Source organism: Drosophila virilis, chromosome 3 (genome assembly GCF_030788295.1).
Source record: "Drosophila virilis strain 15010-1051.87 chromosome 3, Dvir_AGI_RSII-ME, whole genome shotgun sequence".
NCBI lineage: Eukaryota > Metazoa > Arthropoda > Insecta > Diptera > Drosophilidae > Drosophila > Drosophila virilis.
In genome coordinates, this window is record NC_091545.1 from 5,916,355 (window position 1) to 5,943,644 (window position 27,290).

Genomic DNA, 27,290 nt, shown 5'->3' on the forward strand with positions numbered 1-27,290 from the left:
TGCTTGTAATATTCATTATTGTTGATAATTATAAATTAAATTGTATGAATAACTTGTAGTTCTCTGCTTTTTTCCTAAACCTAATTGTTTATGTATTTACTGAGGCCAACACACATATGCAAAGCAACTTTCAGCATACTTATACTTATTGGTATCGTGTAAACTTAATGAGTAATTGCCTGCAGCCCTGGACTCAACAGCTGTGAAAGCAAAAACAAATTCGACTTTCATTTTAGTTTCTTTTTTTGTTTTGCACTTATAAGCAAAAGTAAAATGCTCGAAAACTGCCAGAGGCATCACATGGTCCTGGGCCTGACTGCCCTCACCCTGGTGACGATCCTAGTGCTTATTATCGAATCCCGTTATGCTGCGGAGGGCAGCCTAGCGCGTCGTCGCGGCCAACAGTTCGTCATAGAGAACAACTCGACCTGCTGGAGACACGAGAGCTACACCGTGGTCCAGGAGTGTCATCCCTGCTCCGAGTTCGACATAGTCAGCCGCAGTCTGGGCGTCTGCATCCATACACATTACAAGGAGGTGCTGCGCTGCAAAAGCGGCGAGATTGTGACCAAGAGCTGCGACCGAGTGGCGCTCATCGAGCAGCGGAATTTCATCAAATTCGAGGCGATAGCATTTGTCCTGGGCGTGCTCAGCTATTTGGTGAGCTATGCCCGGGATCGTATACTCTCCAGGCGCAACTATATGCGCATCGAGCGTCAGCTGAACCGGGTGCAGTAGCCGCTGAGCAGCAGCCATGCCAAGGATACTCAACGCATCATTGTGTACATACATATATATATATATATTAAACTATTGTAAACGATTTGCATAATTTATTTAGCTTTAAGTACATTAAATTCACACACACTTAAACTAATACTCGGGGGAATGGAATATATTGCGAATATCGGGAATGCAGCTGTCCCGGATCAGGGACAAGCCGAGCCGCGCTCATTGCAGCGGCTCTGGTCAACACAATTGGTGCATAACATACTTGGTTATTGGTGCACTTGCGCCCAATTCCTATATAAATATAATAACAGCATAATGATGCAGCGTCTATTTGCGCCAGTCGGGTATCAGATCCGGCTCTGCACCCTTGGCTGCTGTTGGAGGCGCCGCTGTGGGCAGCGCTGGCGGTGATTGCTGGGCATCGAGTGTCTCCTCGCTGGTGGTGCTGGTATTGCTGCACGCCTTCAGCGAGTTATCGGTCATTGGCAGCGGCTTGGCCACACCGATGCGCACCACGCCTTTGGGTGCGCCCTTCAAGGCCTGCACGGCCTGATCCAGCGAAGCGTTCTCCAAATTAATGGAGTTCACAAACAGCAGCCGATCGCCCGGTATCAGCCTGCCATCCAGCTGAGCCACGCCGCCAGGCACCAGCGAGCGTATGACAATCAGCGTATCGTTCGAGTCCAAGGGATCCTGATAGTCCAGTATGGAAAAGCCCAAACCGCGATCGCCCTTCAGCAGCTCAATTATTTGCGGCTGCGACGACCACATGGCCAGGCCGGTGAGCGGCTCCAGTGAGCGAGATTTCAGCTTGTTGAACGACGAGGCCGCCACGGCCACGTTGTCCGAATCGGCCACTGAGCCAGCTGTGGCCAGGCTGCCGTCGGACTTGGCCTTCACCAGACGATCCGTGGCCGGCAGCAGGTTCTCAAAATTGTTGCTCAGTTTCTTTAAGGTGTCATCCGAGAAGGGCAGCAGCGTGGTGCCCTTGCTGCGTCCGCACACCATGCGCACGTCCAATGGCAACTCCTTCAATATGGCCACGACTTCCAAATGATTCATGCCTAGCAATCGCTCGCCGTTAACCTCCAGCAGCTCATCGCCCGAGCGCAACACGCCGTTGACACCAACCGGGCCGTCGGGCAGTATGGAGCGTATATAATGATGTGGACGCACCTCGCGTCCGCCCTCCACATCGACGGTGCCCTCCAGCGAGATGCCCAGGCCGCCGACGGCAAACTTTTTGATCTGCGCCACAATCACCTCCATGTCGGAGCCCACAATCTTTTGCCACTTGCGCACAATCTCCGCCTCGATCTCCTCGCTGAGCTCCGCATCCATGTGGTATTTGTGGCGCGTGATAAGACTAGAGTTTTTGGCATGCACAGCCGCCTGCAAACAGAAAATGTGAGCACCAGGAATATATCAAATTTATGCGATGCTTACCTCTTGCTTATCGGCCAGCTGGACCACATCCGTGGGTATAATCTTGGGCGCGCCTTCGAGTGAATCTCGCACTGCCACCAATTGCTTGCCGGCGCCAAAGCTGCTCAGCGTTGTGGTGGTGGCCAGCGAGCTGGAGGGCGGCGTGGTCATCATGAAGGCGTCTGGCGCGGGCAGTGTCTCATCCTCCAGCTCCCTGGAGGTCGCTGTTGCAGACGAGATGCTGGCGGCAGCTGTGGCAGTGGACGAAGGCGTTGGCAAGGGCGCGCGCGAGGGTGTGCCAGGTGCACTGGCGGGCAGCTTTTCATTGGCATTGGCGGCGATGGCCTGCTGCAGCTGTTCATATTTTGGACCGCGCAAATAGCGCTCGAGGCGCAGATTGACCACCTGGCCGGACTTCTTTAGCAGCTCGACAGCCTGGTGATTGGAATAGCCCTGCAGCGATTGGCCATCAACCTCGATGATGCGATCGTTGACGCGTATGCGTCCGCTCAGATCCGCCGCTGAGCCCGGTGAGACGCTCTTCACGAAGATGCCCGAGAGCTCCTCCTTTTCGCACACGTAACCGGCAATGGTGATGCCCAAGCCGTTGGCATCTTTCTTCAGTTCCACCTGTAGCTTCTCCGTTTCGGGCAGGGCCAGCAGCTCGTCCAGATCAATGCTGGGATCAATGAGCATTGAGGTCTCGCCGCGATACACAAAGCGTTCATCCTCCGTGGTCGTCTGCGGCGTGGAGGCCGTCGAGCTCTCGCCAAAGATCTCCGGATAGCCGGTCGAGATGAGATAGCGCTCCAGCTCGGCAGGATCGACGAGCACGCGCGTGGGCACCACAGCGCTGCCCGGCTCTAAGGCATATTGTGGCGTGGGCAGGTTCTGCTCAATGGGACGCACCACCACGAGACGGACATGTGTGCCCGATTGCCGCAGCACTGCGGCCACCTGCTCGGACACCATCTCGTGCAGATTGACATCGCCAATTTGTAGAATGTGATCCCCGGAACGCAGGCGTCCATCACGATCTGCCACGCCACCTGGCAAGATGGTCTTCACAATGACACCCGAGTTGCGTGCCCCAATTATGCCGAAGCCCAGGCCAGTGCCATCGTTAACCAGCTCAATGGCCTGGATTTGGGCATAGTCCGTGGCATATAAATCGGCAGCGGCCGACTTGGAGTTTTGGCTCTGTGGACGCGCCTCCACCTCGCCCGTTGAGCTGGACTTGTCCGGACTAGCTGGCGCCGACGAATCGTACATAACATCGCCGCCATTCAGGCTAAGCACCAGATTCCCGCTGACATCGATGTCAAAGTCGTTGGGCAACATGGACGGATGCTGGCCCAGCTGTATGCCCAGCTCGTACAGCGACTCCTGCACATGGGCAATGGTACGGAAAACCGGATCTGTCAGTATGCCCAGTATAGTATTTAAACTGTCCGCCGTTTGCAATTGCAGCTTCACATCCTCGGACTCGTCGATGCCCTTTTTCACAGCTTCGATTTGCTGCAAGGCACTGGAAATATCGGCGCTCAGGTGCATTTTTACCTCTGCTTTGGATGTGGGTGTGGTCAGCTAGCTGGCCTCCACTTGCACTGAAGCGTATCGCTGGTATTTCCGTTGCTTTGGCCCTGGGCTGGCTTGGAGGGGGGCGTACTGCACAGGTGTCAGTAATTAAATTATGTAGGCCAAAAATCAGTTTGGTTTTTAGCTGCACTTCTAGTGTTTTTTTCTACGAGCTTACGTCGAAATTTAACACTCTGATATAATTAGTTTTTTTTATGTGTTTTTCGTTTTAGCACAAATTATTATTCTTTGTTGTTTTTCTTGCTGTTTTTTAATTATGCTATGTTTTACTTGTTCGTAAAAATTGAACACTCTATCGATTTATCGATACCATACAAAACTATCGATACCTTACGCCCAGTATGCTGCTGCATGCCAAATTAGAGCGGTTTTCAAATCACAGTTAATTTCTATTTGCACAATTTAAATCAAATAAAATACAATTAATCACTTCATATGCAGCTTCTCCTCATCTTCCAGCGCCTGTTCCATCCTACGGAACTCCTTGTAGAAATTACGGGTCAATGTCTTCATCTCTGGTGTCAGATATTTTGGGAATAAGTCTGTAAATAAATCGTAATTACTTTTCGCGCTATTGTTTGTTCTTAACAATTTTTTTTACAATTAAACTCAATTATTAGATCACCAAAGTCTTCAATTCTCTTATTGGCTTGCTTAATTGCCTTCACCGCATCCAAATTTTGGCACTTGGGCAATCCCTCGAGTGGCATGATCTTCTGGTAGCCCGGAGTAACCACATCCGATATGACAATCTTCAGCTGACGCTTGTCCAGGGTATCAACGAAGAATGTGAAACCCGTATAAGCCTGGGCCAGATTGATGTCATAGCGATAGACCAGGTCGTGCATATTGCGCCGCTCGAATGTCGGATGCGGCTTGTCGGCGACAATGAATATAATATCGCCGGGTATGGTTGTGGGATACCGATCACCCTCCTCCTTGAAGCAGAAGCGCGTGCCGGCTGTGGTTCCCGGTCGTATGATTAGCTTGAGCGTGTGCTTGCGCTTCTCCAGACGCGATTCCTTCTTATCGACAATCTCTTGGCGCCAAACATGCATTAGCTTTACGCAGCCAGTGCGCACCTCCTCCAAGGACAAATGTATAATGCGCTCCGTATTGGCATCCTTGTGGCGCACGCCAATGCCGTGCTCCCTGGTGGCATACAAGCTGGGCGGATTTGTAATGGCGTCTATGACATTGGCAAACGGCGAGTAGCTGGCAAAGACCTGCTCGTAAACCTTCATGTGATCGCCATGATATTGATAGGGCGGAAAATAGCCATTGGGCAGCATCACGCCCTCGAATAGGCCCGCTTCACCATAGCGATCATAGATGGCACGGTATAGATCGTGGCCCAGCACATCGAATGCCATATTGATATAGGCCCATTGTTTGGTCTCGCTCATGGGCGACAAGTGCGTCAGCCTGCCCTCCTGCGCCAGCGGCACAAAGTCCATCTCGTATTTCTTGTCCCGATGCGGACACAAACGAACTGCCATGCGGCGGTATGCCAACGTGATTTGCTCCTTGCTGGCATTGCGCGGCATGTCCAGCACAGCATAGTAGTCCAGCTCGGGGCGGTTCATGGCGATAGTTAAATATATATATATATATAGAAACTTGATAAACGTATTTTTAATTATCGGGAGTATATATTCACGGAGACAGCTTGAATTTGATTGAAAGCTCAAGCCCAGTTTACTGAAAATTTAGTTGGTTTTCTATCAAACTACACACCAACTGATTTTGTTGAACAAATGGGCGGGTTATTAAGATTAAACTTATAGTGTAACATGCAATAACAGCGCTGAAGGATCAGTCAACGTCGTCGGTGCTAACGCCAGCATATAGGGGCTCCTCCTTGGCAGCGTCGGCACTTTTTTCGTTTTGCGATTTGGAATTCTCCTTCTCCGTTGGGGTTTCATTTGTCGCCGTCGTGGTCTCATCATCTTTGGCCTCCGTTTCATCATTGCCCAGTTGCACATCGGCGGCATTTGGCACCCACAGGCCAGAGTCGACGCAACGTTTCATGTGATACTTGGCCTGATCCACCGGCATGGTCGCTATAGTCTTCTGCAATAGCTCAATGTCACGCGATTCAAAGCAAGCTTTAAGTTCCTGTTCGAGGCAAGAAAGCTATCATATAGTATGCATTTTTATTTGAGTCGTAATTAAACTCACCTCGGGCAGGGATTCAAAAACGTCAGCGGGATCCAGACCGCCGGGTCCCATACGCTCCTGTTTCTCCTCTTCTTCCAGCTGTGCCATGGCCTCCTGTAACTTTTCCTGTGCTCTCTTCTGGATGCGTTCCTTGAAGCCCTCAATTTCGCTCTCGAATTGCTGACGATACTCAGGCACACATTGTTGAATTTTGGAGAAGAACGAGCTAACACAGGCGCGCGGATCCACATCCAATTGCTTGGCCAGCTCCAGAATGTACTGCATGCAGATGCACTGATGCGCCACATGTGCCATCAGATCGTGTTTCTCCTCCATTTCCAAATTGATTGACCAGATAACCAAATAGTTTGCCGTCTCCTCGCATACCAGATCCAAGTGCTCCTGCAGGAAACGCTTGGAGTCGTCGTACTTGCGCAGCATGCCATACTGTTTGCACAGCTTCTCGTTCTCCTTGACGAACTGTTTCATGCGCTGCTCGCGCTCCTCTTCGGTCAGATCCTCGGCCGCTTTGCGTGGTGGCTTTTTGTTAATAACTGTTTTCTCGAAGCCAGGTTTGCTTATTGTGTCGACATTCCACGGTGTCTTCTTCTCTCGCTTCAGCAGCTCGTTTTCTTGGCGATCAAGTTCCTTTCCCTCGTTTTCAATTTTTTCCAGTTCTTTCTGTGATATATATATATAAAGAGAGAGAATTAACGGATGCGAGATTTAATAAAATATTGATAACAGGTTGTTCAGCACAAATTTACCTTCAGTGCCACTTCGTCACCCTCTTTTTTACTGATAAGCTCCTTGACATTTATCAGTCGCGCCTGATAGCTCTGTCGTTTCTTCTTCAGCTCCTCCTTTTCCTTCTCGGACTCGGCCATGCGCTCCACGCGCGCCTGGTGTCGCCAGCGAAACAGCGAAGGCGTGTCGATGTTTGGGTGTGTTTCGTCCTCATCGTCCGAAATCTGCGAGAAATTCAAATTATGCTTAATTTAATTTCTCACGTTTGTTTTAAAGCTACGCACCTCAATATTTTTCCATTTGCTATAATCGACCATATTGCTTATTGAATTTTTGTATTTTATTGTTTTTTTTTCGGCTTTTCTCTGCAAGTTCTAGAAATGTAGCTAGTGATGCACTAAAATCAATCTATCGATGAACGAATTTATATTTGGTTGAGCTGCTTAATATCGATGGTTTTTATACCTGACACTGTATCAGTGACTTAAATAACTAAAGCTTCTTCGGTGAAAAAATTATGATATGCTTCTCTTAAAGTTGAATATGAAGCTGGCTTAAATATGAAGATCACACTTGAACAATGACGTCCATTTCATGAAATAAGCGTACTTAATTGGCTCGCTCTAGAGAGTCAATTCATCGATAGCTCAGTCGATTGCGATAGATTTCACAGTGTTGGCAAACAGCAATATTGCGAAAGTTCAAGCAGTTGCGCGCCATTCATGGAAATTTGAAATTGGGACACATGGTTAAGGTTAATGCATGCAGAAGACAAACAAACGAAATCAACAGGAAACTCAAGTTGTTCTTGCAATGCAAACACAAAGAAACAAATAGAGGGCGAGGTTAAATGCATTTTTAATGGCCATGTCTGTGCCAAGGCAGTTAGTAAGGTGTAAAAAATACTCACAGTTCAAGTACAATGGCCAGCTATTATAGACGCAAAAAGGCAGACACGGTATTCCTGAATGCCAAGCCCATAAACAGCGGCAATGCGCAGGCCTATCTTCAAGGAGTCCGGAAGTATTCTATTGGATTGGCTGAACGTTTGGACAACGACTATATACCGCCGGCAAATGATAAGAAACGCGGTTCCATAAGCACGGTGGGCTCCAATAATCCCGACTTTACCCCGGTAAGCAACAAATCAAATGAGTTTAATTGTAATTAATTGGAGTTTGTTCTGCCAGAGCGTTTTTTATCGCAGCATTGCGCCGGTTAATTGGTTCCTACGGATCATCGGGGTTCTGCCCATTGTGCGGCGCGGTCCCTCCCGCGCCAAATTTGCTTTAAATTCGGCGCCTTTCGTCTATTCGGTTGTTTTCTTCGTTTTTCTAGCGGTGAGTTTTCCTTTCCATTAGGGACATAAAGGGAATTCCTGATTAATCATACGACTGATGCAGTGTTATGTTGGCTACGTGGCCAACAATCGAATCCACATTGTGCGCTCGCTCAGCGGACCCTTCGAGGAGGCAGTCATTGCGTATCTATTTCTGGTCAATATTCTGCCAATCATAATAATACCCATACTATGGTTGGAGGCCAAGAAGATAGCGCTCTTGTTCAACGACTGGGATGACTTTGAGGTGCTCTACTATCAGATCTCAGGTCACAGTTTGCCGCTTAATCTCCGCCAGAAGGCGATCTACATTGCCATCCTGCTGCCCATACTCTCGGTGCTGTCCGTGGTCATCATTCACATAACCATGTCGGATTTCAATCTCAATCAGGTGGTGCCCTACTGCATACTGGACAATCTGACGGCCATGCTGGGCGGCTGGTGGTTTCTCATCTGCGAGGCAATCAGCACCACGGCCTATCTGCTGGCGGAGCGTTTTCAGAAGGCACTGAAGCACATCGGTCCCGCCGCCATGGTGGCAGACTATCGTGTCCTGTGGCTGCGTCTGAGCAAGCTGACCCGGGACATGGGCAATGCCCTGTGCTACACCTTTGTATTCATGAGTCTCTATTTGTTCTTTATCATCACTCTGTCGATTTATGGACTCATGTCACAGCTCTCGGAAGGATTCGGCATTAAGGATATCGGATTGACCATAACGGCGCTCTGGAATATCGGATTGCTCTTCTATATTTGCGATGAGGCCCACTATGCCTCGGTTAATGTGCGCACAAATTTCCAAAAGAAACTTTTGATGGTCGAACTCAATTGGATGAACTCAGACGCCCAGACGGAGATTAATATGTTTTTGCGCGCCACCGAAATGAATCCCTCGAACATCAATTGCGGCGGCTTCTTTGATGTCAATCGCACTCTGTTCAAGGGCCTGATCACCACCATGGTCACCTATTTGGTGGTGCTGCTGCAGTTCCAGATCAGCATTCCGACGGACAAGGGCGACGGCGCTGGCAACTCAAATGTGACCGTGGCCGACATGTTGATGGACAGTTTGGGCAATGACATGACCTTGCTGGGCACGCCCAGCTCCACCCTGGCACCCACACCTACAACAACACCAGTAGGCCGATCTGGGCGTGGCCGCAAGGGTTAAAATGGGTCAAGGTAAATGTTGTAAGGCCGCAACAATAAAAAAAAAAACCCAAGGAAAACAAACAAAACCTGCACCGCAACTAGAGAATAATATATGTACATGTATTAGCATAGTTATTAGAAGTAAACAATTTAACAGGCAACAAGCCAAATGAAACATATTTTCTAATATTTGTTATTTATGCCACAAAAAAAGGCCATTCGAACATTTTTTTAAATAAAATTGCTTTAACCAAAATGCTTTATAACTTTAACTCAAGCAGAAATTAATGTTCAAATTAAACGGTCTAAAACAATTGGCCAATGGGAAATGCCCTTGTTAACACAGCAATGTGAGTGAAAGAGACGGCTACATAAGCAAGGGCAGCTATTATACCGTATATCATACATATAAGCATTTGGTACGCCGCGAAACGCTCGAGCTGTAGCGCAGCGCATAACAGTTGGTATTGTAACGCACTAGACACTAGGTTCGAATCCCATTTAACACATGAATATTTTTATGTTTATTTAAATAAAGTTAAATTGTCTACAGCTACTAAACATTTAGATCAAATATTTAATTGTAAGCGCTCTACATTGAAAATAGTTAATGAGTATCTAGCATACTATAATAAATTGCTAGGGGTCGGGTCGGGTTATGTATATGTGTTGTGTATATATTGCCATAAGAATATAGTGTATCTGTGTGCATAACCCTTTTTGCGCTGCATCTATCTAAAATAGTTATCTCTCAGTTCCTCTTTATCCATATCACACACGTTCCAATAACGCTGATTAAACTAATGAAAAATAAAAGAAATTGGAAACAAATTTTAAGACACTTGATGCTGGAAGTTCGATGACGTTGGGGATTGGGAGGGTATGATGAATTCGTCGAAGCGTTTTATAGTGACTGCCGTATTTAACCCTGGCCATCCGGGGACTCAGTCAGAATATGTTTGTAGCCGTTGCTGCCCAAATACATGTGCTCCTTGCGGAACTGATAGGGTACCTGCGAAGAAAGCTGCTTGGAATAAGTTTCATATATTATAATCTGGGTTGAGCGTTAATACTTACAGCGCCCGGGGCAGGGCAGGGTATAGCAACTGTTGCAATCTCTCGCAATTTGTTCATTGTGCGTAGACTTTGATAGAAGCTGTGCATTACATACCACTTGATGCCATCTATGCAGATCAGCGTATAACAGATGATAACTAAATTAAAAAAAAATAAATAAACAAACAGTTCTTAACTCTAAACATAACCTCCAAAAATGTGCATGATATACTCACAATAGGAGTCCTGCCCGCCAAATATCATGGTCAATTTGGTATCCTTTAGCATAAATACAAAAACGGCAAGGGCAATCAGACCCAGAAACTCGAACACCAGCCAGGGTATAATTAGACCAGGTTTATTCTTGAACACGCCAAAGAACAAGGATACGGTGCTCAGGGCATAAGCGATGGTAATTCCTGCCAATACATAGAGTGCATTTTCGGTAGCATCCGCCAGTTGAGCCGCGGTTTTGAGGCGCATATCATTGTGAAATGGTGACATGTTGTAGAATCCGCTGTCCTTCTGATCCAGAATATCCAAATCGAGCAGATGACGCATTTGCTCCGCATGCGATAGACAGAGCATCACCATGAAAAGTATAGCATGAGCAATGAGCTGCGGAAAATAGGAAAATAATAGAGTATAGAAATATTTGAATTCCTCTTTGAATATGCTCAAATAAAACTCTGCTGATCTTGCAGGGCTGTCAAATTTCTCTGGACACATATTTCAGCAGTTGCGCCAATAATTCACAACCGGTTTTAGCACTGTGCAGATGAATATGCGTCTCGTGTCAGGTCTCAATTAAAAAGGGCGCTCGTCTTAGCACGTTCCAATGTTAGGAGCTTGATTGCAGACGCATTGCGCCGTTGGCTCATCCATACGCTCTTCGTGGGTGGGGGCGTGCGCTACATTGCCGCCTTTGATGGGTTCTGGCGTGCTCAGTGGGGTATGGCTTTGCATATCCAGTGCGTAATTTTTGTATTTAGGGGCAGGCGGCTGCACTTTGGTGACAACCGAATTGCGGATTTGTCTGCGTGTCGGTGGTCCGTGCGCTGCGCCCCCATTTATTGATCTATCAGACTGCAGCTGCATGCATAAGAGTGGAAGGTGGTGGTGATATGGACTTACCATCTGGTAGATGCTAGTCAGCAGAGCTGTGGTGCGCAAGTTGCGAGGTGATATTGGTGACATTAACAAATCCCAGAGCTGGCGACAGCTCCAGATGCCACCTGTTTTGACCTTGGGCAGCAGCATTTTCCGGAGTTTTTTCCAAGCTTCTTCTGCTTCTTCAATCAATTTATGGATTTTTCCGTTGGCTCTCAACTTTAGCTGCTGGCGGTAGCGAACTGTTTCGTCATCCAATTGGCAATGAAGCTTCGAGGGTGGGTCTTCATTTACGGCTCCCACGTAAAAGCTTTCGTGCTGCTGCACGGCGAAGCCAACGCTAGTATTGGAAATTGTTCCAAGGTTTGTTATGATACTCAAAAAGCTTTTACTTGTTTGTGTTCTATGAAAACTATCTATACCCTTTCGTTTATGAGGTCTATTAGATATAGTGAATGATTTGGTTGATAAATTTAGTTTCTTTTTGTACATATAATATCTATGCATGTTTGGTTTGCATATATGCAAACATGCAGGCATGCGTACATGTCGGGGAAGCACATATGTGTACATGTATACATGCATGCATTCATACATGCATACATGCATGCATACATGCTTGCATACATGCATGCATTCATACATGCATTCATACATGCATACATGCCTGCATTCATACATGTATGCATGCATGCATCCATTCTTACATACATACATATATACATACATACAAACTTACAAACATACATGCATACATGCATACACACATACATACATACATACAAACATACATACATACACCTACATACACACATACATCTACATACATTTCTACTTATATACTTAGCCGCTCCACCTTCGACTGCTCCACCGCCGCACGCTGCTCCTCCACCGGCCGTTGGAGCTAACATTTCCTGCCTTGTTGAAATTCAGCACAGCCTACTTGCATTTTTGAGAATCGAGGAGAAGAGCACTTGGTGTAAATTAATTTAAATTTGCAGCACCTCGACAAATAAGCTGCAAGCATATGTACATAAATGCATATATACATGCATGCATACACTAACACACACACGCCCACACACGCACACACACATACATACACACACACACACATATATATATATATATTACTTATATCCCTTCGTAAAAATATTAGTTAAAAATAAATGAACTGGATGCATCATTGTTTTTACTTTTGATATATTATTGTTTATGCAAGCATATTTGAATTATATTTAATCAAAAACTAAATTATTGATATCTAAGCCTTACTAAAGGGTATTCATGTTTCGACTTAAGAGTTTTTCAATTTTTGAGGGTTGTTTTTGTTTTGGCTGTGCTTGAGAACGCGCAGATGTTTATCGCGAAGTGCGAGCTTTTAACGGAAGCTTCTGATTCTGCATTCGGAGCGCAGCGTTGCCAGATCTGGGCGGCATATACGAAAATAAAGCAATTAAAGTGTTGCCTAAGCCCGGCAACGGGCCGCCGTTTGCTATGATAAATTTTACATTTTAAAAGTCAATTTACACTGAACTATAAAAATGTAACATAAATTTTGCCAAAACAGGCCATAAAACGCCAGTCGAAGCCGGCCACGTTGGCCACGGGGCCAATGCGAATGCGAATCAGAGTCAGAGTCAAAGTCGGACTCGGAGTCGGACTTGAAGCTGGAGCTGGAGCTGAAGTCGTGCCAGTTGGCATTGGCATTGCCATTGGCAACTGGCGCTCCTCCTGTGTCAGCTACTTGCACGCTTAATTGATTGTTTTTCTACGAGCTGGCGCGGACTCACAATGTTTCCAGCAGCAGCAGCAGCAGCAAGTTCTTGATGATGATGAGGATGGGGATGATGATTACGCTGAGGCTGGGCTGGGGCATGATGAAGACCTCAGGGGCAATATATGCGCTGTTCTGTTGTGGTTTGCGGCTTGTTATCATTGGGCGTGTTTTATTAACTTTTAAGCTGCATGCACGCGAGGGGCCATAAAAAGTGCAACTGGCGGTGGCGCAAATCCAAAAGTCAATTAAAAATTTTTTACATTTGTTTGCACACAACACAACAGCTCGCCCTCTCCCTCTCTCTCTCCCTATCTCTCTCTCTCTCTCTCTCTGTCTCTCTCTATCTCTCTGTCTCTCAGGTGCTCAGTCTGAACCTGGCGCGATAATCATAACTGCAAAAAAGTAAGCAACTACGCGCAGGCGTCGCCCCGGTCATAATTTATGGCCTCAGCCTGGACCGCTTCAAGTATTGAAATATCATCTTCCAGCCATTTGGCGTTCAATTTGCGTTCGCAACGCTCTTTTGATTGGTTTTTTCGACCTGCCCTCCCCCTCCAACCCCTTCACCACACCTAACACCTGCCGCCTACTGCAGCTATGGTCCAGCTGCTTGGGCCACAAATTGATTGCCTTAAAGTAACTTGTAAAATGCTTCTAAGCGCAGTTCGAGCCAACTTCGACTTGAACTGCCGGCTCAAACAGAAGCAACATTACAAATGTGTGGCGTTATTGCCACGGGGGAGGAGCTGCAATAGCCGGAGACGGAGACGTGGACGAAGCCGGAGCACTCAAAAGCAGGAGTCGCTACAGCAGCAGCTTCGACTCTGGCTTTGATTAAAACAAGTAAGTAAGCCATAATGTTGTTAGTGCTCGACTAGAAAATACCCTGCCATTGCAATCATTTTAGCTTTCTTTTATACAAACGTATTAAGACAAATATGGGAACGAAAAGACAGTCTTGTTTAACTTCGGTCTTTGCAGTCCGATCAAAATAATCTTTGTAATCTTCGTAAATATGTAATATTTAAAGTTATGCTTAAGGACCAAAGACTCTTGATCTTGAGTTACAGACTAGCATAGCTCAATCCACCCAGCTTATTTTCCTAATCAGGAATATATATACTATCTAGGATTGTCCATGCCAGTCTCCACCTATTCCATATATTTGCACAAAACAATTATACCCCGTTCAAGCATTTTCAATGGGTTGAGGGTATATTTATAAAGAGGAAAAGACCATTTCGACGAGTGGGAGCCGATCCAGAAAGCAATCGCTGTTGTTAACAAGCATTTCAGCGCATGACAATTGGCATGCACACCTCCGGGCCATTAATATGCACCGAAGCTGGCTGACACGACAAGTCCAGCTCCGGATTGGCCGGCCGGGCTGCCGAGTCGCACTTTCATGTCATTTTACTATTTGTAATTCGATATCTAGGGGTCTCGATTGGCTTAGTTATTTAATCACTGAAATTGTCTGAGCATAAATAACATTTTCTCGACTTATTTGCACAATTTGTTTGCCTGTTTTGACAGCCATGCTTAGAGGCTGAAATTGAAACAGATATGGTAGCCAGATAACCCCGAGTCCGAGTAAGTAGCTCAGAGCTCAGAGGAGCCAAAAAAAAAAAAACAGAACACTGGCCAACAGCTTAACGGCAATAGGATATCATTGGATCAGTTAGAGGCTTTGATTGGGTTAAAAGATGTTAATTCCCAACAATTAAAACCTTTTTCGACTTGCTAAAGCAAAACATAATTTACGGCTGATTATTCCAATATCTTGTATGTTAAATATATGATATACGGTTGCCAAATCGTTTGTTTATATTCTTAAGAAATATACCCAGGCCGGGCAAAGCCGGATAATGCTAGCATCTTCGACATATTGGAAATATGTGCATATTCTTAACAAAAGGAATATATATATATTACCATAAGAGTACTTAAATCAATTAGGATCTATGCACGCCGACAGACCAAGTTCAAACCAAGTCTGTGCATGTGTGAGTGCATGTGTTTGTGTGTGAGTGTGAACTGTAAGCCGCGACATTAACCATGTCACGTTGTGGATGGCTCACATGTTTACCCAAAATATCAATTGTTACACATACGTATTTGCATGGGCCAAACAAAGCGGAAGCGTGCAGCAGAGCAGGGCTTGGATCTCGATGCGAAATTTGGTGTCAAAATTTTGGCAATTCGATGAGTGGGACACGATTTTGGGCTCGGGCACTTGGCAGTTTTTCAACGTTGGTGCCATTATGCGCCATGATGAAGATGTTAGCATTTCCGATTAAACGCACTCGCCCCCAATCGAGGCATGAGAACGGCGGCAACAACAACAACAACAACAACAACAATAAACAAACCCTCGACACAGCACAAATCTCAAGGGTGTGTTCAATTGTGTCAATTTAACGCCTTTTATGGCACCCCCCGCCAACAGCGAGTGTCCGTCCCGGCCCGTCTCGTCCCGTCCCGCCCCGGCGCAGGACTATCAAGCAGCAGCAGGAGCTGCAGCACGTTGGGCATATTAATTATTGCATTCGATGGTTTTGCCCCGAGTTGTGCTCTGAAGCAACATTTGTGCAGTTTAACCCGCTCGATTTGCTTCTGCACGGCACAAAGTGTTAATTACGCCCACGCGCCGCTTGCAGAACTCCGGAGCAGGACTCTTGGCAGTCGGATAGCCACTCGATAATATGTATTTGCAGAGTGTGTGCTTCGTTTACGTTCAACAAACGTGTTTATTACTTGTCGCCTGTCTAAATATTGGATATTGATAATACTAAGGGCATGCCCTTGGATCAGTCTGTCTGTCACTGACTCTGCTTCTCGTTTGGCGTATCAAATGGCAGCAGGCAGCAGGAAAATGCTTAGTTCTTAGTTTGCCAAAGCTTGTGTTGTGTGGCTGAATGAGCAACAAATTGCAATTTAATTGAAGTCTCCAAATGTGGGTTGTCATATGTTATATACACCCAAGTATATTCCAATTACCATTCTGGCAAAGCTAGAATATTGATATCAATTAAGCTCTATAAAGGCAGAGACGAATTTTAATTATTGATATCAAGAACATATGATATGTTTCGATGCGGACGAGTATACATATGAGTATATTCACTTTTGAATGAAGAAATTTTAACTAATTTAAAAATAGTTTATCAATTTAGGCAATTTTTGAACGGATCTAGTCAAGAATGCTTAATTAGACAGACAAACCTTTGATACCCATATATGTACCTTTTATAAACACATTTTCACTTTTTGAGAATCACAAAGAGAGGCTATCATTGGGATGTAAAGAACAAGCATTCGCTCATTACTGTGTAAGAGACATATGAAGCAAGCCAGAAAAGCAAATAGAGAGAGAGAGAGAGAGAGAGAGAGAGAGAGAGAGAGAGAGAGAGAGAGAGAGAGAGAGAGACAGATAAGAAGGCATAGCTAAAGCAAGTCAATATGCAAAAACTTAAATTAATATTACATGAACTCGTGAAAATCGCATAGAAGAGCGCCTCGCTTTAAATAGGAAAATAGCTACATTCTGAGGCATATCAGTGGTAATGCTGTTGTCTTCCACTATTCAATCTAAGCGAATTGAGCTGTAACTAAAACTGAACTAAAGTCGAAGGCATACCTTTAAAACAGACACGGCTCAGGAGAGGCGGCACAGAGCGCCGCTTGGGCAAATATCCTTGATATCATTTAGTCAACTGGAAAAAATTCAATCAGCATACTTGGCAAATATTCAACAGCGCTGGCAGCAGCGATTGTTTGAGTGAGCACAGCCCTGGCAATGGGCGGTATACAATGAGTGGGTGTGGCAGCCAAGGGACGGGCTTCGATAGATGGAGATGGGTAGGTGGTTGGTTGTGGGGGGGCACATTGCATAAATCAACAGCAAATAAAATGCTGATACGCTGAAAGTTCGTCGAGTCTTCGATGCTGAAACAAAACATGCGAAGCGGAATCGGATTCGGAATCGGAATCGGGCAAAAATTCGCATTCACGATAATTGAATTTCTGTGCAGGAGCAGGAACAGCAAAAAAAAAGAAAAAAAAGTAACACGAACTAGAAAGAGACTCAGTTGGAGCCAGCGTGTCCAGCGATGCATGCGTCGCACGTAGCCAGGAGGAGTAGTCGAAAAGTATGGAGACGGCGACAAGGATGAGCACTGTGCGCCCATATTATGTGCACAATAAATAGACGTGATCAGCATGAACAAGGAGCTGCCAGCAGCTAAGTCGATGTCGTTGTCGTCCTTGCGCTTGGCTGAGCGGCCACATCGCTGGCTGCATGCTGAGAAGGAGCCGCAGCCGCAGCACGACCGAGGAAGCACTTGAGAGGATGTTGCCAGCGTTGCTGCTGCCGCTGCCGCTGCCGCAGCCGCTGCTTCTGCTTCTGCCCGAGACTGTTTCCGGCTTTTGTTGCCCAAAAGTGCTCGACAAAATCTTTTGTGTGTATCTCCCGCTCCCTTCAGTTTTCTGTGTGTGTGTGGGGGGTAGCTAAGTATGCCGTATCCCCAAAAAACACCCCTTGAAAAATACAAACGGCACACCAGCCCGCCCCCGCCCTCCCCAAGGAACGTAGCAAACTTGGGAAAAACAAGGCGAAGGCGTCGAACTTTTTATGTTAACTTACTTTGTAGTTTCTTCTTATTTGCAACTTTGATTTTTGTTTATTTTTGCTCGAAGCAAAGCCCACACCCCCAACATCCCGTGGGGCGGCGCACGCACAACCCCCGGCGAAAGCGAGGGAGACGGCCACAGAGAATGCTAAATGAAAAAGAAAACAAGTAAAAATGGCGTCGGGCGCCAACTTTGCACAAAGTAAAAGGAAAAATTTCAACGCTGCTTAGCATGGGAAATTTTCATGCTTAGAGCTCTTGAGTTTTTCTTTGGGGCGCTGCGCTTTAAAATGCGCCATTTTGCTGTTTGCACAGGCTACCCAAACACCCCACCTCCGCTTCCGAAACCGCCTGTGCTGGCTGACCCAACACAGCCACGCCCACAAGCGCCCCCAATCTGACCAAGCGGAAGTTTTATGAATTTTGTACAAAGCAGCAAAGTTTTCTCTTCGTCCTTTTGGGGCTTATGCTCCTTCCCTTCGCTTTTCTTTTTATACATTATATTTTTTGAAAGCTGTGTGTGTGTGTGTGTGTGTGTGTGTGTGTGTGTGTATCTGTGTCTTGCGTCTTTTGTGAAATCACTGCAGTGTGCATAATGCCAAGAGGAGGCAAATGGAAAATGGAAAATGGAGAATGAAAAATGGAAAATTCGTGTCGCCTGTCAACCGGAAATATTCATAAAAATCAGCAGCAACTTTTGTGCGACAAGTTTGAGGAAATTTTCACTGCATTTGCACGTTGGGCAAGAAAAAGAAGAAGAGGAAGAAGAAGATCCATAGATTGCCCCGGTCCGAGGCTGTTCATCCTAATTCTTAACTTAAACATTAACTTTCTACGGGTATTCCTATGCGGGTCTACAACATATTCTGGGCACTTGAGAGCACTTTTTTTTTTTTTTTTTTTTTAAATGTGTCAACCCTTTTATGAAACTTTACAACACCTAATGAAGTTATTAGGGTCGTCAATGAACGTCAACAAATTGACATTTAATGAAGTGCGCGACCCGTACAATGATCTTTTAATTGCCAAGGCGAAAGCGAACCCAAAAAAAAAAAAACAAAAATAAAAAAGAAATTCAAAATACAACACCTAAAAATTAACTTTAATCACTCTGGGTTGATTGTCCCGTCGCATATGTAGCAATAATTATGATGTTCTTGCCAATTGACATGGACGCAAATCATGAAGCGTGAAACGTCGAGCACTGTTAGTTTTCGAATACCCTATGTCCAGCAAATGATTGTTAGAGGATAGAATAATGTTATGCTTTGCGTATGTTGCAGCTGAAAAAAATCTAGCAATGGGTAAAAAGTTTAAAGTTAAGCTGTACTAGTCTTCATGACAGGAAGTAATATGTTCTTATAAGAAATATAATATACAGAAAATATAAATATAATATAATAAATTACAAGGAAGGATGTACTAGTGCATCTGCCAGACAGTAGTATAGAATATATAGTTACATATAGTCTGCAGAAAATAAAGAAAAATTTAATTCATCGATTTACAATTACAATTTAGTCTCAAGGCTACCTTTAACCAAATTAATTGCCCAAAAATCAGACGAAATCCTGTAAGACTTTTGAGGGCAAATAGTATAAATAGTTGTTGTCCCAAGTATGGCATTTACCTAAACACATTGACAGATGCCAATTATGGGTACGGAACAAATCTAGCCCACATCTTGGATATGAAAATATTTATGACTAGCAATATTTTCGGTTCAAAGGGCAGTAAATTAAAAATGAAATTGTTTTAACCAAATTCGTTTTGTTTAACATATGATAAACCAAAGTAAACGCGGATTTAAGCATATAGAAAAGCAACTGCACACGAATCGAATCTAAAGCCAGTTCGAACCAGCGACTTTTACTTTTTGCAGCTCTGCTAAAATGTTCTGGCAACACTTGGCACATCATTTAATATGTAATTTTGGAAAATTTACCTTTTGGAAAATTTGGTTTATTTCATCTCTTGAGATCTGTGCAACATCTTGACTTTGTGGCATTTGCATTTCATATTTATTTCATGATGCCGTTAATGCTCATTAGCTGGCTGAGTTGTCTGCAAGTGCAGTCATACATAAATATGCAGATATATATATGTTATGTATATATATATATATATATGTATATATATATTCCGCGTGCATACAAATTCGCAGTTGTTGCAGAAAAGTTGTGTTGCTGCCGGCTTTCTCAGGCGAATTAACATAAATTATGCACGCCCACTTGCAAATGCAGCTCGTGCGTGGCGCGACCACCGCCGCCGCCGCCGCACCCGGAGCCTGGCTTGGTTGCACGTGCTGGTGGCGCCACAGCCACCCCAACAGGTGCGTGGACGCACAATTAAGCGCTGGCAAGTGGCAAGTGGCTGCTGGCGGGGGCTTATTGAATTTTCATATTTTATGCAAGCACTCTTCAACTATGCAAAAGCGAACTTAATAAACGAATTAGAATTAGCCAGCTTTGAGACGCAGCGAGAGGCGGCTAACTTTTGCTTTGCTTGCAACACACACACACACACACACTTTGAGTCCAAAACACGCCCCTCGGCCCTGCGGGGGTTGGCGACTGTTCACATAATCGAATTTATTTTTCTGGGGCGCCGCTTGCTTTTGGGCAAAGTTTCACAGCGGTTTTCAGTGCCTCAGCCAAAAACTTCAAACTCAGCCCTAACCACATTGCCACACACACACACAAACACACACACCCGCACTCACACACACATGCACACATGCGAGATTTGATTTTATTTTGCGCTTCTATTTCAACTGATGCTGTAAAATTAGCAGCATAAGATTGGATTATCTTTGTGTGCCGCATTCGCATGTGGCTGCCCTTTTCTTTTTATTTATTTATTTTTTTTTTTTTGGTTAACTCACGACCCTTTTTTGCCCTTCCTCTTCATATTTATTCTTATTTGTTGTCAGCCCTGTGATTATGTATGTCGAGGCACGTGCCACGATTAGGCGAACACCGCTGCGTCCAAGCGTGAGCGGAGTCGGACTCAGACTCAGACTCGGAAACGGACTGGGATGCGTTGCCGGAGTCACAGTCGGATTTGGATCTGGTTCGAGACAAGCAACATTTTTGCGGCATTGTTGCTAATTTGCTTAAAGGCTGCCGCAGTCAAGAGTCGTCTAAACATTAGGTCACATTTAGGGTGGAACGAGTTGAGCATTGGACTAGTTTTTTCCGCTCTTAAGAAGGGGTGCGGGCAGGTTGAACGAAGCTAATATACCTATTTGTGTTCGCTTTGGGATCAAGTTTATGGGCTAATTCTTATTTTGAGATGTTTTTCATTGATAGTTATGCACTTACAGTTTTAGGTTAATTTTTTGTTTTAAGACTTTTTTTTAGATATTAATTATTGGCATCTAAATCTGGCAACATCATTCTTGGTATCCTTAAATATCCTATATAGACTTTGGTCGAAATCTCCCACTTCCATAACTCGATCAAAACTCAACCGATTTTCATAAAATTTGGCTCTTTGTTCACGGTTTGGCCTCATCTAAGTCTGTCAGTTCTTCTTAAATATATATCAGATATATACGAAAACTTACCTTTAGATTCGTAGCTTGTCTCCCAGAGTCTCTCAGAAAACGCACGGAACAGCAGCTGCACGTGAAGATCAGGACCGTGAACTAATTGGAACCTACTTGACCATGCTGCAGAGCTCGTTCCACTGTCGTTCCCATTCCCACTCTGGCTGGCAACCTGCCCTGAAGTCAATTAATCGCGGTAATAAGTCAGCGGCAAAGACGAGCATTACGAAAAACCGCGACAACCGCCAAAAGCGGCGTCAAAGTCAACGGGGGCAACCTGCGAGCATCCATTTGCCCAGGTGCCCAGGTGCCCCAACTACACGACTAACCAACTTCGAGACGTCTCAACTAGCCGCAATAAATTGCTGGCCTGGTCAGGGGTTGGGGGCTGGGCTTGGGGTTGGGGCATTGGCCCTGAGTCTATCTCTTTCTCGGCCTCTTCGGCTTGGGCAGCGACTCTTTCGCTCTGTCTTCGTTTCCCTTTCCATGTTTATTTGTTTGTTGGCTTTGACTCGCGCCTTTTTGTTTGTTTTTGATGTTGATGAATGTTGCCACAATTGTTGTTGTTGCTGCTGCTGCTGCTGCTGCTGCTCATGTTGTTTAGTTAAATATTTTTGGCTGTTGTTTTTAATGTTTTCATTTTGTGGCTTTTGGGTTTTCTTTGGCCGTTTCGCTGCCCTTTGCGTGTCGCTTGATGCATGTTCCGTCACATTTCACAACGCGCTCTCCGCACAGATCCCACTTAACCTCGTGATTGATATGTTGCAATAATTCTTATCAAACAATGGCCACGCACAATGATATATTGACCGCAGCGCCTTCTCATAAATGGGCTATGCATATGTGTGTGTGTGTATCTTAATATAAATGTACATTTTACTACTTCAATCTGGTACACTTTCCAATCCAATACAATTTACACACACTAAACTTAAGCTTGATTTTTAGTTTAAGATGCTTTAAGTTAATTTGCTTATTTTAAAAAAATTATAGGCTTTACATATATTATTTTTATAAAAAATTTCATTATTTAAAATACTTTTTGTGCAATAGAAAATATCATATGCAGCTACTTTTCTTAAACTAAAAAATCTAAAACTTAAACAAATACGAATTAACCTAGTTTCGGAAAATGGCCTATGTTTTAATATTGCTTCGGTAATTAAACCCAAATCTTATAGTCATATATATATGTCATATTTTAAGAAAAAATTACTTAAAGACTAGTTTATAGGACAAGCATTTCTAAAATATAGAAAAAACCCAAAATTAATAAAGTTTAATAAAAATATTACATTACTTGAAAGAATTGAACAAGGGACTGGAGCTGGAAATTTCAATTGGACTAGTGTTAAGGAGAATCACAATACAATTCCTTTTGCAGAGTATTCAAGTAACGTTCAATTTACACAACACACTTCCAATGATGCACTTAATATGTATACATTTTTAATATTTTACATTTATTATAGAAATGCATTAAAATGAAGCTCGATTTCAAATTAAAATTCAACATTTTGATGGAAAATTCCGCTTAACTCACTTTGTAGAGTATTCAAGTATCAGTGAGGTTTGGGAAACAGCTTTTATTATAGTTCATAATGATATATCCGAAAAAGCGTTTAAGCTTTGCACATTATGTTACATTTGTAGTTGTTGGAATGCAAAGCAATGATCGTGTGTATAGTTCTCACTTTGTAAACAATATTAAGAAATATTAATTTTCATTTATCATTTTGATTGAGCGATCAAATGAAGAGCCAAAGCGAAGGCGAAGAGGCAGATCAGAGTCTGGCTCGGTTTGTTTTCTCGTGTGATTTCTTTATTATGATAGCGAGATTCGCTTTTAATGATCTTTCTGGTGCCCCGTTGATTTATGATGGGTTAACCTCACCCGGGGCCGCGGCGCGAACCCGCCGCAAGGTGCCGAAACTGTAACCGAGTGTCTATATAGTATATATATCCCGCTGCCCGAGCCTGGTACGCTGTGTGGGAAATGGAACAAAAAGGCCGGGTACGTCGGTTGCTCAAGTGCACCTCTCGACTTCTGCCTTGTGTGTGAGTGTGTGTGTGTGTGTGTTGCTTTGTGCATGTTCTTTTGTTTGGGCCTTAACTTAATTATGCCCGCAAATAGGCGTAAAAGTTGCGCAATTCTCGAGGGCGATTGAGTTGGGTGTTTTCTTTTTGACTGTTCGGCTTGTCGTTTCCTGTCTGCGTTTGAGCACTTTGTAAGCTGCTTAGTTCCCGAGGGGTTTTTGGGTTCGAGGTTTGGTTTTTGAGAATTGAATTTAGCGCCGGGGTTGAGCTGCCGCCTGTCACCACCTCAACCAGTTTTTGACTAACAAATGCTGCAAGCGTGCAAATTAAAATTCGGTTTCTGTGGTTGCCACTTGCATAACACCCAAACTGTGGCATGCACACACACAAACGCACAAACACACACAGGCACAGGCACACCACCCAGCTGGTAAACAAACCACACACACACACACAGGCACACAGGCACACACATGTATATAATTTATTTTGACATGTTTGCCAACATTTCAATTGATTTTATTGTTGGGCAAAAAATAACTGTGTATTGAAATGTATCACAATTATATTTATATTTTTGTCGCTGGCAATTGAAACACGAGAACTTGCCTCATAAATAATAACAACTTGTAAATGCATCAAATACACCCAATCCCCCTACGGCCCAGCCACCCCCTCGCACAAGCCACAAAGCAGACGGCAGCAGTTGCAACCTGCCCTGACCCCTGCCCCTGGCCACTGTAACGCCCACCATGGCAACACCTACTCCCAGCTCGACAAATAGTTTTGCGGATTTGTAAATTAACAAATCGAATTTAACGCGCGGCTGAATCCAACCTCAACCCTAACCAGATCGGGCAAAGGGGCAAGGGTCTAGTTTTATTTTCAACTTGACGCCCCTTTGCACTTTCGGTTTTTCATAAATTTATCAGTTTTTGCATATTTGTTTGCATATCTGACAATCATTGCGGCAAATTGCGGCAATTGTTGTTAATGATTAGGCGATAAAAAATACACACACACACACACACATATATATTTTATATATGCTTATATATATATATGTTATATATGGCCAAAAGGATCAATAGCCTTTGATTGCGGTTACACTTGCAGCTGGTCCTGGCTCTGGCTTGTGGGCGGGGGGAGTTGTAATTATTTAAGTGGCACTGCCACGCCCCATTAGCAGGAGGGGTGGGGAGGGGGTGGCAGCAAATACGTTGAAATAATGAATATTGAAAAGTTCTGTCGAGTTGCGAATTTCGAATGCTTTTTATTTCCATTTGTCATTCATATTTGGCAAATGTGTAAAGAAGCAAATAAAGAAGAAAAGTTTGTGCATATTTTAATGCAAACAATTTGCATGTAAATATGTGCGAAAAGTTGGCGCCATCTTTCTCTATATTTTCCTCTCGCCATGTGTGTTTGCGTAAGCATATGTGTGCGAGTGTGTGAGTGTGTGTGTGTGTGTGTTCCAGTGTGTGTATTTGTTGTGCATGTGTGTGTGTGTGTACTTGTGATGCCTTCGCCTGTCGAAAATATTCGACAATATTTTCCAACAAACAAGCAAAAAGCAAAGCAAATACGCATCCCTTAAATCAAATACGAATTTTGAATACTCTTTAAATTTGCTACCATGTTTTTCATGAAAATTAAATACTGATTGTCAATTTCATTTCTACCTTCAAAATTATAATCTCTACATTCGCTTAAATGAAAATGAAATTGTATGTATGCTGAAATTTTTCGTTTTCCCTTTTGCGCGCTATCCTTAAACTTTTTACAGGCAACGCCTTAATATTTTATGTATTTATAAACCTCTAATAATCTAAGGTAAGGGGGTCTATTATTTTAGCTATGATATTAGCTTGATAAAAATGTTTTGGTTCAATATAATTCTTGGTCCCATTTCAAATACAGATCTTTGCCTAATTTCATCTGGAGGTGATTTTGAAGAAAGTTCTCAAGGCAAAATTTTTTAAGTACTGTGTAATTTTATAGAAGTTTATCTTTTAAAATGTCTCCAAGCGCATAACCCCACAAACTTACCCGACTTGGCCATCGTCTATAACAAAGAGCAAATATGCATTTTGTGAATTTTCCATTTCCATTCGTATTTTGCGCATTTTTATGTTGTTTATTTTTGGCAAGCTTTTAAAAAACATCAGTACTTTCCATTTACATATTCGCTTTGTAGAGCAGCAGCAGCAGCTTCAGTGGGGCCTTCTATCACCGGCTGGCCTCGCCTGCTTGCGTCCTGGCTGAACGTATCCTTTGGTACATGCGCTATGCTCGTAGCCAGTGAAATTTGCATAAAATGCAAATGATGCCGACACAGGAGAGGAGCAGAGCTGGGACTGGCAACGGAAAAGCTGGAAAGGCATCGCTGGTGCCGCTGTGGCTTTTTTGGTCCTTTGCGATATCATATTTATTAAAAGGATTATTGGTGCTTCACTGGCATATCCTGTTAGTGTTGCCGAACAGGACTGCCCAGTCGTAGACCCAGTCGCAGACCCAGCCCAGCTTCAACCACCCCTCATGCAAATGAGCAACGGCTGCCTTTTGTTTCTGACTCCCAAATCTACCCCAAAAAGGAAAAAAAAAATATGTTAAGCAACCTTTTTTTATGCTCCAGTCGACTGCAAGCGGCGCCATATTTGATTTAAAAGTTGACGCCAAATTGTTCAAAGCGTCGTAAAATGCATGAAAATTACAAATACAATTAAAGTCATGGAAGGGGGGCGCGGTCACAAGGCAGCACAGCGCTAGCTCTTTCACGGGAATCTTTGACCATTTTCACACCTCGCACTTAGCGCCTGGGCTGGCAGCGAAGGCGGCGCTACCTTTGGACTTGGCGCTTTGTTACCCGAAACTCTATTTGATTTGGCCATTCTCACCTTTGAACTCGGTTTACTTCTAATGAAGTCGCAGATTGGCTTTATGACTTTACAATGTTTGCCATGCGTGGGTCTTTATAGAGCCCAGAATCCGCCTGCGATCAAGTGTAGCGCCTTTTGATTACCCGTTTGATTTCGGCATGGGGCCACAGGATCTGGGAATTAAACAAACTATGTGAGAATATTACTAGGAAATTTGATTGGTTTGTAAGAAAATCAATAGATGACTAATTGACCAGAATTCACATAAATATTGTACTCAAATAATACCGTGATACTTAAGTGGAGCATATCAAAATATTGACTTTCATAACTTTAATAACACTCAATCGATTTACATGAAGAATGGCTTTTTATTCATGGCTTGGTCTCGCGATTATTTCTGCAATTCGAAACACAAACTTTGATCAAAGCTCATGTAAAAATGTTAAGTACATACTACATATGGAAACACTTATTTTTTTTAAAAAGTTTATCCTCTTAATTGATTAGTTATTAGTTTTACAATTTTTATTTATCAATTGTCTTCGCTTCAGTTAATAAATCGCATCCTTCGAAGAATGGCACGAAGTAGTTCAATGTACCAATAAATAAATATAACAAAGAATATATGATTGATTATTACGCGGAAATCTCAAATTAATTTATGCAAATCATCTTTAAGCACACGCCCATTTACAATTTCAATTCGAATTCGGATTTCCGACGAAGTGCCCAATCGATAAGTTCGTCCTGTGCAGCATTCGGCATTTTAAAGTTGCCTCGAAACTGTTTACTATGTCAATTTAAGGCTTGCAGCAACTTGAAAATTGCTCATACGCCGCGTGCAACATTTATGACACACAAGGCGGCAAATGGGCAACATTTTCCTGGCTGCCAGCCCCACCCATCTGCAACACCCTGCCTTGCTGCACAGTTCCACTCGAGCCACTCACCACATGGAAAACACCCACATATGCACTAACACCGCCAATTTGACGCCAATGCGACTCCATTTGTCTGTGTGAGGCGCTCGGCACGCGTGCATCTGTATGCGTGTGTGTGTGTGTGTGTGTGTGTGTGTGCATGTGTGTGG

At 44.0% G+C, this 27,290-nt stretch overlaps 6 protein-coding genes and 1 non-coding gene across 7 annotated transcripts; 3 read left to right on the forward strand and 4 right to left on the reverse strand.

The window, feature by feature from the left end:
* The first annotated feature begins 49 nt into the window (after positions 1–49).
* On the forward strand, positions 50–879 carry JTBR (jumping translocation breakpoint protein JTBR). Its single transcript, XM_002046517.4, has one exon. It carries the CDS (start codon positions 274–276, stop codon positions 736–738), a length of 465 nt encoding a protein of 154 aa, XP_002046553.1. The 5' UTR covers positions 50–273; the 3' UTR covers positions 739–879.
* Positions 812–4,015, reverse strand: Patj (patj crumbs cell polarity complex component). The gene is made up of 2 exons (XM_002046518.4): positions 2,179–4,015; positions 812–2,124 (listed from the first exon to the last, which is right to left on the reverse strand). The coding sequence occupies exons 1-2, from the start codon at positions 3,709–3,711 to the stop codon at positions 1,060–1,062; spliced, it is 2,598 nt and encodes an 865-aa protein (XP_002046554.1). The 5' UTR covers positions 3,712–4,015; the 3' UTR covers positions 812–1,059.
* Positions 4,016–4,124: 109 nt separating this feature from the next.
* LOC6624006 (dnaJ homolog subfamily B member 13) lies at positions 4,125–5,343 on the reverse strand. The gene is made up of 2 exons (XM_002046519.4): positions 4,358–5,343; positions 4,125–4,298 (listed from the first exon to the last, which is right to left on the reverse strand). Exons 1-2 carry the CDS (start codon positions 5,340–5,342, stop codon positions 4,183–4,185), a joined length of 1,101 nt encoding a protein of 366 aa, XP_002046555.2. The 5' UTR covers position 5,343; the 3' UTR covers positions 4,125–4,182.
* A 43-nt stretch (positions 5,344–5,386) lies between these two features.
* Positions 5,387–7,106, reverse strand: Cdc37 (cell division cycle protein 37). The gene is made up of 4 exons (XM_002046520.4): positions 6,948–7,106; positions 6,684–6,887; positions 5,938–6,597; positions 5,387–5,874 (listed from the first exon to the last, which is right to left on the reverse strand). Exons 1-4 carry the CDS (start codon positions 6,978–6,980, stop codon positions 5,572–5,574), a joined length of 1,200 nt encoding a protein of 399 aa, XP_002046556.1. The 5' UTR covers positions 6,981–7,106; the 3' UTR covers positions 5,387–5,571.
* Positions 7,107–7,583: 477 nt separating this feature from the next.
* Gr63a (Gustatory receptor 63a) lies at positions 7,584–9,614 on the forward strand. Its single transcript, XM_002046521.4, has 3 exons — positions 7,584–7,798; positions 7,854–8,003; positions 8,067–9,614. The coding sequence occupies exons 1-3, from the start codon at positions 7,586–7,588 to the stop codon at positions 9,171–9,173; spliced, it is 1,470 nt and encodes a 489-aa protein (XP_002046557.1). The 5' UTR covers positions 7,584–7,585; the 3' UTR covers positions 9,174–9,614.
* Positions 9,615–9,654: 40 nt separating this feature from the next.
* On the reverse strand, positions 9,655–11,597 carry Fie (Fire exit). The gene is made up of 4 exons (XM_002046522.4): positions 11,345–11,597; positions 10,447–10,828; positions 10,232–10,368; positions 9,655–10,166 (listed from the first exon to the last, which is right to left on the reverse strand). Exons 1-4 carry the CDS (start codon positions 11,468–11,470, stop codon positions 10,077–10,079), a joined length of 735 nt encoding a protein of 244 aa, XP_002046558.1. The 5' UTR covers positions 11,471–11,597; the 3' UTR covers positions 9,655–10,076.
* LOC6624705 (U11 spliceosomal RNA) lies at positions 11,020–11,278 on the forward strand. Its single transcript, XR_048881.2, has one exon. It is a non-coding gene; the product is annotated as a U11 spliceosomal RNA (small nuclear RNA).
* Positions 11,598–27,290: the final 15,693 nt, after the last annotated feature.

Excerpts from the sequence above, each read along its gene's own strand:
- Gr63a (XM_002046521.4), top strand. The coding sequence starts at position 7,586 with ATGGCCAGCTATTATAGACGCAAAAAGGCAGACACGGTATTCCTGAAT. Across the intron at positions 7,799-7,853 it reads ATAATCCCGACTTTACCCCG|AGCGTTTTTTATCGCAGCAT; the intron begins GTAAGCAACAAA and ends TTGTTCTGCCAG. Across the intron at positions 8,004-8,066 it reads TTTTCTTCGTTTTTCTAGCG|TGTTATGTTGGCTACGTGGC; the intron begins GTGAGTTTTCCT and ends CGACTGATGCAG.
- Fie (XM_002046522.4), bottom strand. The coding sequence starts at position 11,470 with ATGCTGCTGCCCAAGGTCAAAACAGGTGGCATCTGGAGCTGTCGCCAG. Across the intron at positions 10,369-10,446 it reads TGGCGGGCAGGACTCCTATT|TTATCATCTGTTATACGCTG; the intron begins GTGAGTATATCA and ends TTTTTAATTTAG. Across the intron at positions 10,167-10,231 it reads CCTGCCCTGCCCCGGGCGCT|GTACCCTATCAGTTCCGCAA; the intron begins GTAAGTATTAAC and ends CTTTCTTCGCAG.
- Patj (XM_002046518.4), bottom strand. The coding sequence starts at position 3,711 with ATGCACCTGAGCGCCGATATTTCCAGTGCCTTGCAGCAAATCGAAGCT. Across the intron at positions 2,125-2,178 it reads AGCTGGCCGATAAGCAAGAG|GCGGCTGTGCATGCCAAAAA; the intron begins GTAAGCATCGCA and ends TTCTGTTTGCAG.
- LOC6624006 (XM_002046519.4), bottom strand. The coding sequence starts at position 5,342 with ATGAACCGCCCCGAGCTGGACTACTATGCTGTGCTGGACATGCCGCGC. Across the intron at positions 4,299-4,357 it reads TCTAATAATTGAGTTTAATT|ACTTATTCCCAAAATATCTG; the intron begins GTAAAAAAAATT and ends ATTTATTTACAG.
- Cdc37 (XM_002046520.4), bottom strand. The coding sequence starts at position 6,980 with ATGGTCGATTATAGCAAATGGAAAAATATTGAG. Across the intron at positions 6,598-6,683 it reads GTGACGAAGTGGCACTGAAG|AAAGAACTGGAAAAAATTGA; the intron begins GTAAATTTGTGC and ends TATATATCACAG. Across the intron at positions 5,875-5,937 it reads TTTTTGAATCCCTGCCCGAG|GAACTTAAAGCTTGCTTTGA; the intron begins GTGAGTTTAATT and ends TGCCTCGAACAG.
- JTBR (XM_002046517.4), top strand. The coding sequence starts at position 274 with ATGCTCGAAAACTGCCAGAGGCATCACATGGTCCTGGGCCTGACTGCC.